This window comes from Microtus ochrogaster, chromosome 1 (assembly GCF_000317375.1).
Source record: "Microtus ochrogaster isolate Prairie Vole_2 chromosome 1, MicOch1.0, whole genome shotgun sequence".
Lineage (NCBI taxonomy): Eukaryota > Metazoa > Chordata > Mammalia > Rodentia > Cricetidae > Microtus > Microtus ochrogaster.
The window spans coordinates 105,215,055-105,233,398 of NC_022009.1; the positions used below are offsets into that span (position 1 = coordinate 105,215,055).

Sequence of the window (18,344 nt, forward strand, 5' to 3'; positions counted from 1 at the left end):
GGAAGGAGGCAGGTTTCGGGAGGTGAGATGCTACAGTGGGGTGGTCTTTGAGGAATCAGAAGAAAAGGTCCCTGAGTGATGCAGAGTAGGGAAGTTTAACAAGACTGCATCCCTCAAAGTACCTAAGGAACTTGTGCGCATGGAACTTTCTAGGCAGAATGACCTAGATATAGGTCATGACCAGGGATATACGGACATGGTACTATGACAGATAAGGAAGAAACTGCTCAGGTTTGAGGCAGGGTTTTGATATACAAAGGTCTACTCTCACATAGCAAAAGATTGCCAAAATGAAAGGCTGGCTCGGGGTCAGTTTCAGAGTAACTAACAGAATGTAGCCACAGGGTGAAGCTCAAGACAGGGGTGCAGAAAGTCCCCCAAGAGCTAGGTGCAGCCAGCTTAAGGTGGTGTTCGCACATCTGTACAGCCACACAGTGAAGTCTAGGGATAGTGTTCTAAGTCACAGCCTCCTGCCTCAAAAGATTTGAGTAAGTTTTTTTTCTAATACTGAACTATAATTAAACATACAGGGTTTCTATGTGTTCTTATAGCTGCTAGTCCAATAGGCAAAGGGACCTTGGTCCAACTTCCTACAAAGAAAGCAGGCAGAAAAGCATTCAACTTCAAGAAGAGGCAATGCATGAAAAAGAAAAGACCCAGAGGACAGAGCCAAGGCCCCAGAGGATGAGAGTCATGGGGTACAAGGAGTGTGGAGCCTCAGGCAGACATTAGCTAGTAACCAGGAGACCAAAAGGAGGCTTCTGAAAGTCTCTTAATATTTAGGAAACTCCTTGTCAAAATGAGCTGCTTTGAGCCCTTAGCAGACCAACCAAAAGCATATTTGTAAACTGTGAAATGTTTCTTAAAAGGAACACAGTCTGCTCTGCCTCCATGCAGGAGTGTTAGACAAAGCTGGCCAAGGTAACTGCTGTTCGGGTTACTGCAGCCTCCCTCCACCACACCCCAGTTAAACAGTTTCTCTTTAAGGAAAAAAATTCAAAGAATTTAAATTTCACTAAACAAAAAATAGTACAGTAAGACACAGAATATTATTAAAGAAATGGCAAAGTGGCTATTGTAACAGGAATTCTGTGTCTGCAAATGTGATTTCTAGTTTATTTCAACAGCTACACTAAAACCCTACGGTACAGTTAATAGTAGTATATGCGTCCTGTCAAAAATAGGAAAATATCCTCAAACACAATTTCTAATTTATAAGCTTATGACAAGTTCAAGCTGCTGAGAAATTGAACTGGAAAGTATGTCTTAGGATGATAGAAGACCACTATTAACACTATCATAATTGTGTACCTATTGCATCAAATCTGACATTTCAGTTTAATATATTTTGCTGAGAGCCGCACCATTTTATGGCTTCCTGGTGAAATCAAATCTAACCCAGACGTTTTCACTTTCCTAATATAATTCACTGTGAGGTTTTAAAGCTGCCAGCGCTTTCCTATCCTTTTCCCAAAAGATTGATGCCTGGGCATCTGTTAATTCCACAGGAGCTCATAATGGGTCACTGAGGCAGTGTGAGCACCTCCATTAACTGCATTAATTTACACTATGTCACCTTAATGACACTGTGTCACAGCCACCTTTTCTAACATCTACATAGCTGCTCAGAAAGTAGGGTGACAACTTTGGAAGGTATTAGGGAAAATTAGTGTAAAAACACCTCTAAGTGGAAAAGCTCCACTGGCAGGGCATGGCTGAAGGAAAGAAATTTAAAATCAAAATACAAAACCCCAGAGCCAAAACTAACTGATTTGACTCCACTCCTGGGAGCTCTCCTCAGAGGTCACTTGGGCAGCTCCCCTTCCTACTCATCTTGCGTTCATTAGCACAGGAAGAAACTGACATTAATGGAGAGAGACAGAATGAAACCATCCACCACCACATTCAGCCTCCCTTGCAGGGTTGTCTAAGTCAGTAGATAGTGCAGAGATAGGTTTCTTCTCCGGAAACAAAAACATGTTTCTTTGAAAACATGTCAACTGCAGTATTACACAGTAGAGACCAGAAATAAAAATCCTTGCTCCAGAAGTTAGTGGGATTATTCCTAGTAACTCACTCTTCTCTACTAAATCGATCATGATTTTAGAGTAAAAATACCTTAATAGATGTACTAAACCATGCACTTAAAAATTTCAACTCACCAGTTATTATTCCCAAAAACCTCAAACATTCTAACATTTTGTTATAAGACATACATTCTGATGCTGTAACAGTAAGTATCAGAACACAAGTGGACATATGTGATTGGGTACACACACTCACAGGTGTGTACACACATGAAATAGAAACCTGATGGAAGCCATACTGCCTGCAATTTATTCTTTTCCTTTCTCATTCTTCCCTCCCTTCCATTCCTTCCTTCTTTCGAGACAGGTTTCTCTGTAGCGCTGGCTGTCCTGGACCTCGGAGCTCAGCTTGTATTATGGTAAATAAGTACAGAAAAGTGCTGTGCATAGAGACAGTGTTGTCCACTCCCTGATGCACTTTCCAGAGCACCAGCAACCACATTAGTTCTTACAGCAGGATGACTTGGGGATGGGGAAGGAGCAGCCTAGCATATGGCTTTAGGGAGGGAACTGTCATCACTGGGGATGATGGTTTGATAATATGTTTAAAAATTAAACATGCAGATGGCATTGAACTACTGGCCCCATTATTAAGAAACACTCTTTATAAATACATACAAGGTACACAGAGCCCCATTCCAGGATACAGAAGTACATTTCTCTGTGTGAACAGACATGTGAACAGACTGGAGAAAGAGAGCCCAGGATATAATCACACAGTATGCAAGAACCAAGGTTGCTGGTCAAGGAGAACTGAAAACACAGTCTGCACAATGTCTAGGTGGAGAAATACATTCCTTAGTCACCAATTAAGTGTGTGTGTGTGTGGGGGGGGGTTCAGTATGGCTGCTTGGGGATGAAAACCAAAACTTCCAGGTTAGGAATAGTCACACTGATGGTTTCTTTGATGCCTAACTTCAGGTAGTCAAGTACCACAATTAGCAAAAGAATGTGAATGCTCCTTAAATGGTAACAGGAGGAAGGTTGTGTGTGTGTGTGGGGGGGTGTCTAGTGACTGAAATGTAGCTTGCTGAGGTCTCTGGTACTTGAAGCACTGACCCAGTGCTCAGGGTGGAAAGTTGAGAAGTGTGATTACATAAATAAATTAGAAATAACTGACCCCATGTATGTGTGGGCATGTGAGGGTGAACCTCTAAGTTAAGTAAAATGCCAATTCTTTGCTGTTACGACGCTAGGAAACAGTGAGGATGTATTTCTACTTGAAACAGTTCGCTAAAATAAAATACAGCTCTGACTTAACATGAAAATAATGAATTCCATAAAGGAATAGGATTTTGTGACACGAGGCTGAGACACTGCTGCTCATGGACTGCATTCCAGCTCCCAGTCTCCTTTTTGTTCTCCAGGTGGATCAAGCAAGGGTAGGCCTCCCTGATTCCCGGCCACAGTCAGTTGGAACGATGGCTTTTAAATATTTTAGTTTAACTCCTTAGGGATGTTAAGACTGTTAGGTAAGTGAGGCCACCACATTTAACTCAGCAGGGCTGCAGGTTAAACCCTTGCTTTTTCTAAACGTCATATGTATAAATGAAAATGGACTCTCATAAACTTTAATAGTAACAAATAAAACACGGATGTGCTACATCCTGCTTCAACCTCGTTTGTTACTTGCTTTGAAAACGAAGTGAATACACAGCTTCTATTCACTCAAAAAATTCTTAGTTTGCTGACACTGTATTGCCTTGTATAAATATTTTGGATAGCCACAAATATGTAAATCAAACAGCTGAGCTTAACTGGCTCCCTTTTGTAGGACTAGGCCCTAAATTCAGTGACACCTAACAATTTTTTTTTTTTGATTTTTCGAGATAGGGTTTCTCCGTAGCTTTTGGTTTCTGTCCTGGAACTAGCTCTTGTAGACCAGGCTGGCCTCGAACTCACAGAGATCCGCCTGCCTCTGCCTCCCGAGTGCTGGGATTAAAGGCGTGCAACACCACCGCCCGGACGACACCTAACAATTTTGCACTAAGTGGCAGTGATAGAAAAAGTGCTATAAAGAATAAGAAATAACTTGATCATGTGATCTTAATATCAGACAGAGTGAGAAAAGGAGCACATTTCCTCATGCATCAATCATGACCATGTAGTCCTTTCTTTTTTTTTTTTTTTAAAAAAAAAGCACATATAAACAATGATCAGATCTTTGTATTTAAAAATAGTAAGTAGTACCAACTGTAGAATTGTTCCGCTCTCTTTCTGGGTATTATGTGTGGTAGCTTAATCTAATATGTACCGTTGCCTAGTATCCCCAGGCAGTCAAATAAAGGCTAAGGCTGGACAGAAAAGCGTGCATTTTAAATGGGTCTTGTCATTAATGCTTTATTAATTGCCCCAGGCTACAAAAACCCAAAGCTGGGCCAGCTATAACACTATGACACATTAAGGTCATATTCAATTCCCACTGTGTTTTATGCAATGGGCCAAATATTGAATGAATAATAGGAAAGGTAAGTTACGGATTTTCTTTCCATCTCCTGATTATACCATTTGGATTAGATAAGGGTTTTTTTTTTTTAAAAAAAGAAAATACCTTAATTGATTGAAACAAAAAAATCCTGAACTGTTTTTAATTGTTCTTAATTGAAGCTACTTGTTATTAACAAAAACCTCCAGTGCCAGGTAGGGAGCACCTCCTTGCTAGTCATTGTTAGGGAGACTCTAGGAGACCCTAAAACAAGGCTTCTGTCATTCCTCCTAGTTGTACGCCAGAACAGATAATATGACCTTACTGCTTAAGACACCACACACCTTGATCATATACTATAGAGAAATCAAGCTCGAACGCTGCTGGGAGCCTCTTCCAGATAGCTTTCAAAATGCTGGAAGGAGCTATCTAGGCTGCTGGGAGTTACGATGCCAACCTCGTCCACCATTAAGATCCTGGTCATTTGGGCAACGATGGCACAACTGTTAAGTGATTCAGCTACTACTCTGGTTATGTATAAGACCCTTTCCACAAAAGGAAATCCGTATCTGGTATTATAAACTTTCCCAAAAGCCCACAGTGCGGGTGTCATTGGACCTAGTGAGGAGTTCAACTTTGTTTAACTAGCGTGTCAACCCACCTTCTAAATGTATTTTTATACCTAAAGACTATTACCACTCTCAGTTGTAATCAGAGAAACCTCTCCTTTCAGTGAGCTGCTAGAAGGCAGGCAGACACTACGGCTGTAAGAGGTGCTAAAATTGAGGGTCGAGTGCTCGACCCTAAATAAGACATTTATAGCATCCCCTCTAAGGCTGGGGAACACTGTGGAAGAGGACATAAAAACATGGTAAGAGTCAGGGGGAAGGGAGAAAGACTGCAAAATAGCACCTTCTAGGCAACACACAGTAATCGCAGTCATGAACTCTCAGGAACAACCAATGACGACCCATGTCTGCATCAACAGTTAGGATGGAGGAGGGCCTCAGGGAGCCCTCGCTTTCACTGCTGAAAAATTTCTTATGGGTTCAAGGAAAGGGGGATCATTTCTTTAAGTTATGTATCCCCTGGTGACCATCCCTCCAGGTTTCAATGGATATTCCCAATATACCAGTCACACAGATGGCCCTGATTAAACTGAATGGGTCACACAACGATAACAGACTTTCTTTAAGATTAGATGGAGTATACAATTTTAATATAATGGAACAAAGCCATAATATAAAATGTCATATATATCCATTAATACTTAGAAATAAAATGTTCAACAAGTTTTAGATTTCTGTGACTATAAATGATAAATAAACTATATACCTTGACATCAGAGGTATCTCTCTGACTGGTTCTCCATGATCTTGCAATGGATGAGAAGGTTCGGTCCGGATGGTCAAATTTCCCATCATTTGCATTGAGGAAGAAGGTTGTGAATGGCTCCTGAGCAAAGAAAAGAAACAGTCATTGGATCACACAAAACACAGATATAGTAATTTCTTTGCAAGAACAAAACAAAACAAAACAAAAGAACCCCAAAACAGTATCTCTGAGGCCCTCCATAGGCAGAAGAAATCCAGAGCCCTAGGTAAAAGCCCACACAAGGCGTCATGAGATGTGGTGTGTCATTGTAGCCTGACAATGTCTTACTCTACAGCCTGGCGTGTCGTCTGGTCCCATGAGCATGTCTCTTCATCTGCAAAGTAATGATGTACTCTATGATTTCTCTGTAAATGATTCTCATGGCATTTATAAAGGAGATTTTCTTATTTTCTAGTAGTTCAGCCTATACACACGAACTACAAGACGACAAGCCATGCACTCTGAGTGGGGAATTAATTTGGTGATGTCCACTTTGGGGTAGCTAGGAAGGGCCACCCAAGCACAGGGTCCACATGATGCTCTGATGCTCTTTTAGAAATGTGATTCCTATTCTGTTATCTTGACAGCTCCATGGAGCTCTGGAGAAAGTCCTAACTATGCAGTGTCTTAGTTCTCACATTCCCTTCTGCTGTGCTGGGGTCTTAGTGTGCTGCTTTAGCTTCTGGTCCTTGGTGCATGTCATTCCTTCTACAAGGTACAAACATCCCTTTTCCTCATTAGACACTTACCCCTGCAGACTATTCTGGATTCCCTGTACGTTCCGAGCAGCTGCCATCTCCTCAGACTCTGACCACTGTTCATACAGCTATCTGACTGCATTCCCCACTATGAAAGCACCCCTGTCTATCTCATTCTCTAGTTCATCTCCAATACTCAGTTTAACTCCTAGTGCAGAGATTCTCTACCTAATCTGTTGAATAAGGAATGAAATAAAGTGAATGCGACTGAGACTTGACAATTTCAAAACTCTCTAACTGTTGCCTTCGGTTAGTATCCTGAGTACTGTGTCTATCAATAAGGATGTCTCCCACAGCAGGAGCCTGGGATAATGCTGCCTCAACACCTGGGCATTTATCCCATTTTAATGCCTGCTTTGAAGTTTTTACGTTGAATGGGAGCCATTGCTTTGAACATCACTAAATTTGTCTCCAAAAAGAGTAAATAATATACATTCTCACTAAGGATTCCTTAGTTGCCTATTAGTAGAACAAAACAAATGTGTATTTATTTTGCCACACTTAACCCTTTTCTCTGAAGCTTATGATGGGGGAATGATGTGGGAGTGATTTCTTATTAATAAAGAAACTGCCTAGGCCCCTTGATAGGCCAACCCTTAAGGTAGGCGGTAAACAGAACAGAATTCTGGGAGAAAGAAGCTGAGTCAGAGAGTTGCCATGGTTCTCCCACTCCAGGCAGATGCAGGTTAAGATCATTCCTGGTAAGCCAGCTCGTGAGCTACATGGATATTAGAAATGGGCTAGTCCAGGTGTGAGAGTTAGCCGAGTAAAGGCTAGATGTAATGGGCCAAGCGGTGTTTAAAAGAATAGTTTCCATGTAATTATTTCGGGTATAAAGCTAGCCATGCAGGCGGCCGGGTGCTGGGGACGCAGCTCCGCCGCTCCTACATCAACAGGGGAAGATCAATAAAAAAAATCAATACCACACTTGATGATGCTAAGAATTCTGTGGGGTATTTTCCTAATTAGTTGTTTCTTTTCTTTACTATGCCTTGTAGGCTTCTAGTTTACTAATAAGTCAGTGGTAAATGCGGTAGATATGCTCATTAAATCAATCAAAACTGGACTATAAATTGAAAATAGTGCTGAAGAATTGAACAAAATATGACTGGTTATTTTTACCCGTCTTGAGCAAGTTCCTTTATGTAACTCTGTCACAAAACTGCCTCTGTTACTTCATCACTATAAGCTGACACTGACAATAATCTTTGGGATAATTGCAGGAATTAGATAAGATTAAATGAAATAAAAAGAAAAAGCTTGCTATGCCGTACCTGACACAAAAAAATAAAACAAGCCAGCTTTGTGCCCACAGACTGCCAGTTCACCAGATTCCTCCAAGGGCACTAGCTGCCTTTCCTGCCTTGTAACCTCTACAGACCAGTTAATTCCATGTTAGAAACAACATTGGTTTGTTTTTGCTTTTGTTTCCTTCACTCCATTTCAAAAGCAAACCAATCCCCAATCATGTGTAATCCCAGTAAAGGAAAGATGCTGCAGGGACACAGCCCACTCGAGCATGTGGCTCTGGTGGGCCTTGCCCTTCTCTATTCCCTCAGCCTTGCTCAAAACTGTTAGATACACTCCTAAAGCTAGCCACCAAGGTTTACTCCTTTATTTGGCCACTTCTCCCTCCTGAGTCTGACTATCAAAGTCCAGAAATCAGAAGCCCCTTTTGGTTCACATAAATAACAGGATCAATTAAAATTAAACACCTAACAGGATTGTTCCCTTTACCTTTATAAACTGCCGTTTGCCCATGTGCAATGTCTGTCTCCTCTGTCTAGAGGCAGTGCTTTGTCCCTCTGGAACAAATATCCCTGCCCTTTTCCTTGTCCCTTTTCCCTGGTTCCTCATCTTCTATCTCCTTTACCACCATTCCGACAGAGACCTCCCCCTTTCGTCCTAAGAATGACACCTGTAAGGTCATTTGATACCAGTGTTTCCTGCCACTTTAGCAACCCCCACTCCCAGGCCCTTCCTAATCTGGGTCCTGGAAGGGAGCCCCCGCTGTGCGGGGAGTCCCCTTCAGGTGCAGATCTGAAGTGATGTGGAACCTTACCTTACAGAGAGGGAAGGGAAGAAGGTTGATACTGAGACCTTCCTGTGTCAAGAACACAGAACCTTCTGTCTGTCTGGGCTGGCACCCTGACTTTGTCTCCCCAGCAGGTGTGTGCCTCCCTCAGCATCTGAGCAAGTTCAAGGTCACACTTCTATGTATTGGAAGGATGACTATTTCTACACTACTCTGAAGCCTGAGATTTATTTTTTTTCTATTTCTTTTGAAAGAACCCCAAAGTAACTCTAAAATCAGCCAGCATTTTCTACTGATTAACCTGCCTGCCTTCTGTGTGCCACACTTCTGATTCCTGACTAAATATTCCTTATTTTCCTCTAAGTGCATATGCACTGCCCTAAGTGTCAGCATCCAAACTGAAAAGTTTTATTTGGGTTGGCTAAGTGATGCTTGTGAAAGTTCTGTTGGTCACTTTTACTAGAAACAGGTATTTTTAATGGTACATGCCAGTCTAGTTTCTAGGGTAAGCTTTCTAAATAATAAGTAATTATAAAAATGTTCTAACTTATAAACACATGTAAATAGTAAAAATTTGAATGTTACTTATTTACCGTCCCAAGGATTATTGTTATTAAATGTCTGAAGAACTGAAGCACTAGATGGCTGAGCTGGCATGCTAGTAGGACAGGAAACTGGTCGTGAGCAGCATGTGCTTACTCGGGTGATGTCTCAGGTCCAGGAAGGACAAAACTCTGATCACAATTGTCCCATGTATTAAGGAATTCCAGTTTCAAATGAGGGTTTTATTCAATATTTGTCTGACAGTTATCAATGAAACAGTCTTTCTAGGGTCTGGCAAGTCAGACAGGTGATTTCATTGGTAGTTTGCCTAAAAAATATTCTTAATTTAAAGTAATGAGGTATATAGCTAATTAGCATTTTTATGCAATTATCATCATTGTCATACTAAACAGATTGAATGATAATGAATTTAATGACTAGGTCTAAAAGACTTGAAAGGTAGAGGACAGACAGTTATTTTAATATGCATAATGTTTTATGAACAGATTCTTAGTGACACAAATTATAATTGCATTTTCTACTTAGAGTAAAAGTGAAGAAAGCAAAGTTCCCTGGCCCATTAGCTGAATGCTCCCTAAGCTCTTAGACTACAGTACTCGTCTCTGATCCTTTGCATGAAGCCTTGAGCTAAATAAGTCCTCATGAAACCAACTCTAGACATCCGTGTTATCAGATACAGCAAGCCAACAGATGCAATATTGTGCTAGAAATACAACAGTTCTTTGTATTCCAAAACAAGTTAAAAATATTAAACATTGCATAAATATTTTTTATTGGTTACATGATCAAAAAGTAACATTTTGGGTATACCAGGTTTAAAATTTATGAAACAAATTCTCCTTTTTTCTTTCCCTTCTCAACAAGAGTACTAGAAGCTGTGAGACAGCAATGCTTTCTGTGCAGTAGACATGGAAGATCACTGTTAGGTCCTTGCATAGTTCCAGGACTATGCTCCACCCACTAGGACAGCAGGCTGGCCAGAGGACCTGTGCTTCATGACAGAAGAAAAGATTTAGCTTACTTGGAAGAGAAAAATAGTAAATAAACCAGGTGATTGAAAACAAGTGTTTTTTCTTTTAATGAGTTTTGCCAATCTGTCTCCCGAATTGACTAACTGGCATTCACATAAAACACATAAGACCACTGTGTCTATTTCAAGATGCAATCAAACATTACTCTTATTTAAATCTCAGGCAACCAATTGAAACATCTATTGTTGTTGTTGTTGTTACACATAGCTCTGGACTTTCTTCTATCGCCAAGAGACCTGAGCGAGGTATACTCCCCTTTACTGTGGTGGCTCACCAAGGCTGTGGCATCCAGTCTGGTGAGGTATAAAAAGGGCCTCTCAGAGTGCAAACTTTTGGTTTAAGTGTTTTCTAAAAATGTATTTATGTTATGATTCTGCAGGGCAGGCCTCTTGCAAATTATAGGTGGACTAACCTGATGAAACCAAACAGGCTGTGTGGATTGGGAAGGGCAGTTCTTGGCCTGCTTAAGTACAGCCACATTTTTTTTTCCCCCTTGGCTCTCACAGCAATCAGCAAATAGAACTTTACAGATACCTTCCCCCTAGATTTTAAATCTATGCTTCCTGCACTGATTTTTGCTTGCTTGCGGTTCATTCATGCCTAGGAGTTCATTCCCCACTAGTGGTGATAATGACTGGAAATTTATGGCCTAATTATTGGTGATCTGAGAACTGAGTTTATCAGTCTTTTTGTTTTCTTATTTCTGAGTACAAATCAATTAAGACCACATTGTATGTCTGAGGCTATCAGAAATTAGCTCCCCTGAATCTTGACTGATCAGTTCTGCAGTCTGCTCAGTTCTGAGGCTAGAGCCACGGGATGGATTCCATGAACTCTGTGTGGGGAATCAGAGGATGTCTTTCCTTGCTGAGAGAGAGGGGCCTTCTGCCTATGCAGAGTACTGTGACCATCAACTGAAGGAGGGCAGCTCTGACTGGTTCCTGTAACCAGGCCTGGCCACAACAGTGATGCTCTCAAAATTACAATTAGATCTAATTATTCTAGGGTCTAAAATACAGTTAAGATTTTCCTTAACTTCAAACTTCACACAATTGATCTGAATTGTGAAGAGATGAGATTAATTTAAAAATCTTGGTCTAAAAAAGAGATCACAATTTTTTATCTTTACCTCTGATTTAGAAGTACAGAGTTGGTTTCTTAAAGTCAGTTTTGGGTTTGTTTCATTAATATATTAATTGATCTAAAATTAAAGATGTACACCAGAGGGTCCTTTATGACTCATTTGGGGATATGGGTGTGTGCGTGTGTGTGTGTGCGCGTGCGTGCGCGCACGCGTGAGCAGGGTTAGGGTTAGTAACAGAGTGCCTGCTCAGTGTGTGCTAATCCCCAGCTTAAAAATAAGTATAGGAATTTAAATAACTGGCTTCCTAATGATCTTACATTAAAAAAAAAAAAACAAAAAAAAAAACCAAAAAAAACCCCTCAAAGTGTGGTGCGCACATCTGCAATCCCAGCACTTGGGAAGCTGAGAGGGACGATTACAGGCTGATGGAGTCCACTCTCTGCTCACTAGTCTCTAGTCATTAAAATGGACACCACAGTGCATGACTTCCAGTTCATTCCCTTACACCGCAGACACCGGAGATAGAGAGCATTAAGGATGATACTTACAATTCGAACTAGCCACGACAGAGCAGAAGTTGCTGTGGAGTAGTGTGTATTATAGTGGTAGGGTGGGCTTTGATCATCTTCCCATGTCTCATAACGCTCTGCGTAAAACACTGCTCTCTTTGGGTTCAGAGCACCAATTGGCTGTAGAAAGATAAAAGGAAATGTTGTGTTCCATACAGTAACAGTAAAAATCCTAGATGGCCAGGCTTCATCCTGAAAGTCCTCAACACTAATGGACTTCTCTATGGCATTTTCAATGATCTTAATTACTAATCATAGTACTCATTAAATATACACAGTAACATGAGCAAAGTTTCCAGACTGAGCTGTAACTTCAGAAAATCAGATTTTCAGGGCGATTCAGGTTTTTTTTCATATATTTTTTAATCATATTCTTGGACCTCTCCTAACCCTTCCCATATCCTTCCCATCTCCCTTCCCTACCCATCTAATTTTATGTTCTTTCTTGCATGCACATGCGCTTTCTCTCTCCTCCCTCTCAACAAAATAAAACAAACAAGGCTTTCTGCTCGTCTGCTGGTCTAGTGAGTAGGCCAGGCCTAACATGCAGAATGACCCCAGCGAGTTCATGGACCTCTAAGTGCCCTGGAAATGCTCCACAAGCAACTTCATCATTGGTGCCAAAGACCAGATGAACATGGCCAAGGGTGGCAGGATCAGAGATTGGTTTAATGGCCAGTTTAAAACCTATGTTATCTGCTGGGCCATTCACAGAATGGGAGAGTCAGATGCTTGTATTTTCCAATTGGCTAAGGCTTATGGGATTGTCTCAAAGAACTTTTGATAAAAAATATTTGTCATAAATAAAAGTGAGAAAGTAAAAAACAAAACAAAACAAAAACCAAAAAAAAATTTAAACAAAACAAGCAAGCAAACAAAAACACTAAGAAAAAAAATACTCAAACAAAATGTAAGTGATTCAGTTTTGACTGTTCAGGTCAAATTAGTATTTTCATGGCTCCTTTTCATTCTCCTTGGCTCCTTGGCATATATGACGGACACTGAGCTTGGCAATCATTATTAAGACAGATTTCTATATTGTTGTCTGATGTGGGAGTCCGCTCTGTATGCTGTGAATATCATTGATTAATAAAGGAACTGCTTTGAGCCTATAGCAGAGCTATAGAGGAACAGAGCTAGGCGAGGAAAACTAAATGGCACCCTGGGAGAAAGGAGGCGGAGTCAGAGAGAAGCCATGTAGTCCCAGCAGAGACAAACACCTGAACTTTACCTGGTAAGCCACTGCCACGTGGCAATACACAGATTAATGGAGATGTGTTAAATTAATATGTAAGAGTTAGCCAATAAGAAGCTAGAGCTAATGGGCCAAACAGTGATTTAAATAATATAGTTTCTGCGTTATTATTTTGGGGCAGCTGGGAACTAACTAGCGGCCTCCTCCAACAGCTGTCTTTGCTGAGCTGTGAAACTTCCTCACTTTTGCATTGGCTTTCCTGTTTGCCAGGCTCAGTGGTCTCTATTCTCTATGCTAAGGAGCCAAAGGCCTTGAGAGGAAGCACAGCTGGAATGCTGGTCTTGTCCTATCACTGCCCAATGGGAGCACCAATCCTTTGAAGCAACAAAATGAGTAAAGAGGCTGATTCAGAGGACTCAGATCCCCACAGAGGTGCTCTGTGAAGCCACTAGGACCTGTGCCGTCAGAACCCTAGCCGAGGACATGGGCTACTTTATTCCCTCCAAAAGCACATGGCAGGTGTTAGACCATGGCTAAAGACTTCTTAGCACACCCAATCTTTAATGATTCCTAGACATCCTCACTATACAAAGTGAGGACACGGCTGCTCCGAGGTATGGCTGAGGGGAAGGTTGTTATTGTGGCTCTGAGGGAGAGAGCAGCCAGAGACATCTAGAAGAGTCCTGAGCAGGGAGAGAAAAGAGTAGACTAAACATGGTCAGCAGACTGGACCAGGCCTTGAAAGGAGAGGGGACAGGAGAGGTGAGGGCGAGGAAGATTGGGGGGGGCGGGGCATAAGAGAGTGCCTGGCTGAAATGAGAAGCTAGGGCAAAGAAAGCCCACAAGCTCAAGGACTTTAGGGTGGAGGACAGTGTGAGAAGAGCTGAAAAGAGCCACAGGTTCTGAGGGAGCCTAGAGGCCAGCCGGAACTTTGGTGCGCTAATAGCCATTTGTCCCAGTTTCTTTTGGACCTGACACTCAGGTGTACAAATAGCAAACTGCCTTAGTTCAATTTTATGTCTGGTTTTGGTTTCTTCATATATGGAATCCACACTTATTAACTACGTTCAAGTTACTGTTTTCAATTGCATACTGTACAAATAAGTGTTTACACAGAAAATGAAAGTATTAAGTATATCACTCTTTACCCACAAATTTAATATTACTACTTAAGCATGAAGTTCCCCAAAAGCTTAATCTTAACAGGAGAAGTCATAGAAATTAGTGTTTCAATGGGACATATAATGTTACACAAGAGAGAAAAATTCATTTATAAATTGTGAGCATTTTCTTTTAGTCCCAAAAGACCAATTTAAACAATACAATGATGCCAGCAGTTAGGGCTGATAGAATTTTCATAATAAGCTCTTATTTGTAAGGGTGCTTAGCCTGAATATTAAAGTTATTTGTAAAGTATGTTCCTTTTATGTTAGCCCTTATTATGACTTAGCCAATATTAAACAACTTAATTATTCATTTTTTAAAGTTGTGTTTCATGGGCACAAGAGAACTAATATTTTAAAGTTCCAAAACTACTGGCCTTTGTGTTTGTGACCCATGGGATGAAAGTATAAACCTTCCACTGAAATACTTAAAGGTTTAAACCCCATTCTGAGTTAAATTCTGCCAGTTATCTATAAAATCTTTTTATGTATAAAAGGAAGGCATTTTGTTAAACATTTTGTAAAGTTCTCAGTATTTAAAACAGAGGGACCTTTTATGGGTGGTAAAAGGACAAGTGCTAGCACGTAGAAAAAAACAGAGGTTACATAGTGAACTGATCTAGACCCGGCTGGGTGTCAGCATAACTGTGTTCCTAACTCAGCGAGCCATCTGAAGGTGCCTCTTTCCGTCTTGAATGTGCTGGCAGAACTCTCCGTTGCAGAACATCTGCCTATACAGGAGGATCAACTTTTACTGATACTGTTTGCACTCTAAGACCTCACAGAATACCATGGAAGAAGGAAATAGCCAGTCTTCTAATCCTTCCCAGCCCTTTTCCTCAACTACCCAAAAAAGATAAAATAAATATCTACATTTTTTATTTTGCTCAGGTTTCACTGAAGTCTCTCTATTGGAGTGTTTGCAGAATTGCGCTCTGTATGAAACAGCTGTACTGTATTAAAGCCTGCAAACCTCTCCTTTACTGCTTAAAAATACATTTCTGATTTGGAATTTTTGTACAATGAAGCTAGAAATAAATTTTCTAAAATAAAATGCACATAATTTCACTTTTAGTTTCTAGTAGTCAAGAAACAAACTTTTTAAAAGGAAAACAAGCTTCTAGTTGTTTTGGAGGAGATTCAGATTCTGTTACTAGATGGCACCCTTTCTTACTTGAGCCAAGGGCATCAGATTCTCTCACACTCATGTCAACATACGTCTACCTCTGTATTGATAAAGTTGTAAGTCTGGCATCTTTTTTAAAATTTAGGTGAGTTTTGTAGTGCAAATCCCATATGAATCTGACAGAAAAATATAGTTTAAAATTATGGTGAAAACACACGATTATATTTACTGAGGTCAACACATCTAGTTGGCAATAGGAACTATTTTTATCAGCAGTGCCATTTAGATACAGCCATTGCTGTGGTTTCCACTTAGAGTTTAAAAACTTGATATTAGATCTACTGATACTTTATGCAGCAAATGAACAGTGACACATGATATAAAATCAGGCACAAATAGTAGGCAGAGACTAAAAATGAGATTTCTAGACCCTGTTGTTTTTAGAAGGGTTAGTATGCTTATATAGTTTGCTAAAATGTTATTGACATCTCAAGAAAATGAACTGACTATGTGCCCAGACATTCACATGCCTGGTAAAACTAGGGAGGGATTATTATGTAGCAACAAAACACTGCTGTATCTACTGAACAAATGTTGTTTGGCCCTCCATTTGTATCCCTTATCTACCCCTCAAAGATCCAGGAGCGAAATCTGAGTACCACAAAAAAAAAAAAAGTTTTTTTTTTTTTAACAAGTTTGCGATTTTTATTGCATGGAAAAAAAATACCCTGAAAGATGTCAACATAAATTTACATTTTTCAGGATAGATACATTGCATCTATTCATCTTTCATCTACCTACCGTTTGTCTGTCTGTCTGTCTGTCTGTCTGTCTGTCTATCTATCTATCTATCTATCTATCTATCTACATAACTGCTTCAAACACAGAACACACTCTACTTGGGTGTTACTTGGATGTATTTGAGTGAGAATTCTTTTGATATATAACTGAGTGCTTTTTCCATTTTATTTATTTTTCTATTTTTGCTTTCTGTTTCTTTATCATTGATCTATCAATATTTTCTACCTTAAAACCTCCTAAGTTATATCAAGTCATTTTTTTGGAATAAGCATCTATATAAGGCAAGGAAAAAATGACTAAAAAAATTTAAGTTAAAAAAAAAACTACTGAAAAAAAAAACTACTGGGTAAATACTGTATGAAAATCTAGAGTGTTGAGAAAAAACTCTGAATACAAAGCTTAACTGACTTAAACAATAAAAGTCAACTCACTTAAAGAATAATCAGTTTCGGGCTGGAGAGATGGCTCAGAGGTTAAGAGCATTGCCTGCTCTTCCAAAGGTCCTGAGTTCAATTCCCAGCAACCACATGGTGGCTCACAACCATCTGTAATGAGGTCTGGTGCCCTCTTCTGGCCAGCAGGCGTACACATAGACAGAATATTGTATAAATAATAAATAAATACATATTTTAAAAAAAAGAATAATCAGTTTCATCAAAGTAGATTATAATTTTTAAGACTTAAAAGGGTTTTCAAGGAGAAACATGATGTTCACTACAATAACCTCAGCACTGTACATCATTAAGACTGGAAATGAGCATGTCAGTGATCACAGTACTGAAATTCTATCTGTATCACTTAAAATGTTGCTGTGGGCACTACTTGTCACCCTGACTGTTAAGGACACTGTATATTCACATAAGATTGTTTTCTCGTTCATTTTCTAGAGTGATTTACATAAGTGTTTGGGGTCTGTAAGACATCCCTTTACCTAAGTTCACAAGAAGAAAATGGCTACCTGATGACCCCTCTGCCCACACCACTGTGTTGCACTTTCATGCTGACTCTAAGATTAGAATCTCAGTGTGACTTCTTTTCATAACTGCCCATTTGCCTCCTTATCCACCAAAGAATCTCAGAAACAGATGGAACCAGCTAGGCACAGTGGTACACACCTATAATCCTAGCACATGAGAGGCAGAGGCAGGAGGTCAGACCCAAACAAGGAAGAAACGGAGGAAATGGAGGGAAGGGTCAGTTGTATGTTACAGATGAGGAAACTGAGATCTTGAATTTTGTGAGAAGCTCTCCAGTTTACAGATCCAATGCTGGGCTGTACTAGAAACAGCTTGAAGCTGAGTCAGTGTGAGGTTTCTAACACCCTTATCATATCGGGACTTCTGATATATCTAAGTCATCCTTTCATTGTAATAATCAGGGGGCTCAAAAATCTATGAGAAAAGGCCTCTCAAATTCTTATCTTTTCCATTTTTTTTCATCTTAAACTACATGACATCATCATGAAAAACATCCCCGTGACAATGCAGGACTCACTCCTACCAACCCCTCTGCCCTTCTGCCCTTTGCATCTCTGTTATCTGACTCATGCTTTTGGAAGGGGTTCAGATTCATTCTGGAAGCGTCACAGACAGTGCCTAGTAATAGTGAATTCTTAGCACCCAGTACAGTACCTGGCTTTCTTTATTTTTCTTTTCCTTTTTTTCCCCTGAGTAACAAACACTGAAAGAATAAAGACCTACTAGAATGACTATAGAAAATCATGTAAAACTACCATGTGGGGATTTTAAAGAAAATGTTTAGCCATAAAACAAGGCAAACAAAGAGGAGACATTCAGAGGACATATCAAGGGCAGGTTCCTATAACTAAGAGCTCTGAGGAATCAGTGAGAAAGGGACGCACAGGTCTGTGCAATGATGAAGCATCTGAAAAAAGTGTACTCTGGGGAAAGGGCACTAATTCCCAATGCATGTAGATATGTGTAGGACCAACTCCTGCAAACAAGCAACAACAGTTCCTCTGTCCATTCCTCCTTCTTTTATGAACTATTCCTTCTTTGTAAGTAGTATGCCTGATGCAGGTGGGCTGAACCCTGACAACCCCAAACTTCAATCAAGTTTGTAAAAATCCTATGTGGCCACTTTGGAGCCAAAACCAAACCAAACCAAACCAA

At 40.2% G+C, this 18,344-nt stretch overlaps 1 protein-coding gene and 1 pseudogene across 5 annotated transcripts in view; one reads left to right on the forward strand and one right to left on the reverse strand.

Annotated features, from left to right (window-relative positions):
• The window catches only part of Nbea (neurobeachin), a 494,560-nt gene that overhangs the window by 59,312 nt on the left and 416,904 nt on the right, over nt 1-18,344 (reverse strand). For all 5 annotated transcript variants that reach the window (XM_005344001.2, XM_026778835.1, XM_026778862.1 and 2 more), the window contains 2 exons: nt 11,907-12,047; nt 5,848-5,967 (listed from right to left, as the gene is read on the reverse strand). In XM_005344001.2, the coding sequence (XP_005344058.1) occupies nt 5,848-5,967; nt 11,907-12,047 (261 nt within the window). The remainder of the gene's footprint in view (nt 1-5,847; nt 5,968-11,906; nt 12,048-18,344) is intronic.
• Nucleotides 12,472-12,711, forward strand: LOC101981766 (annotated as a pseudogene).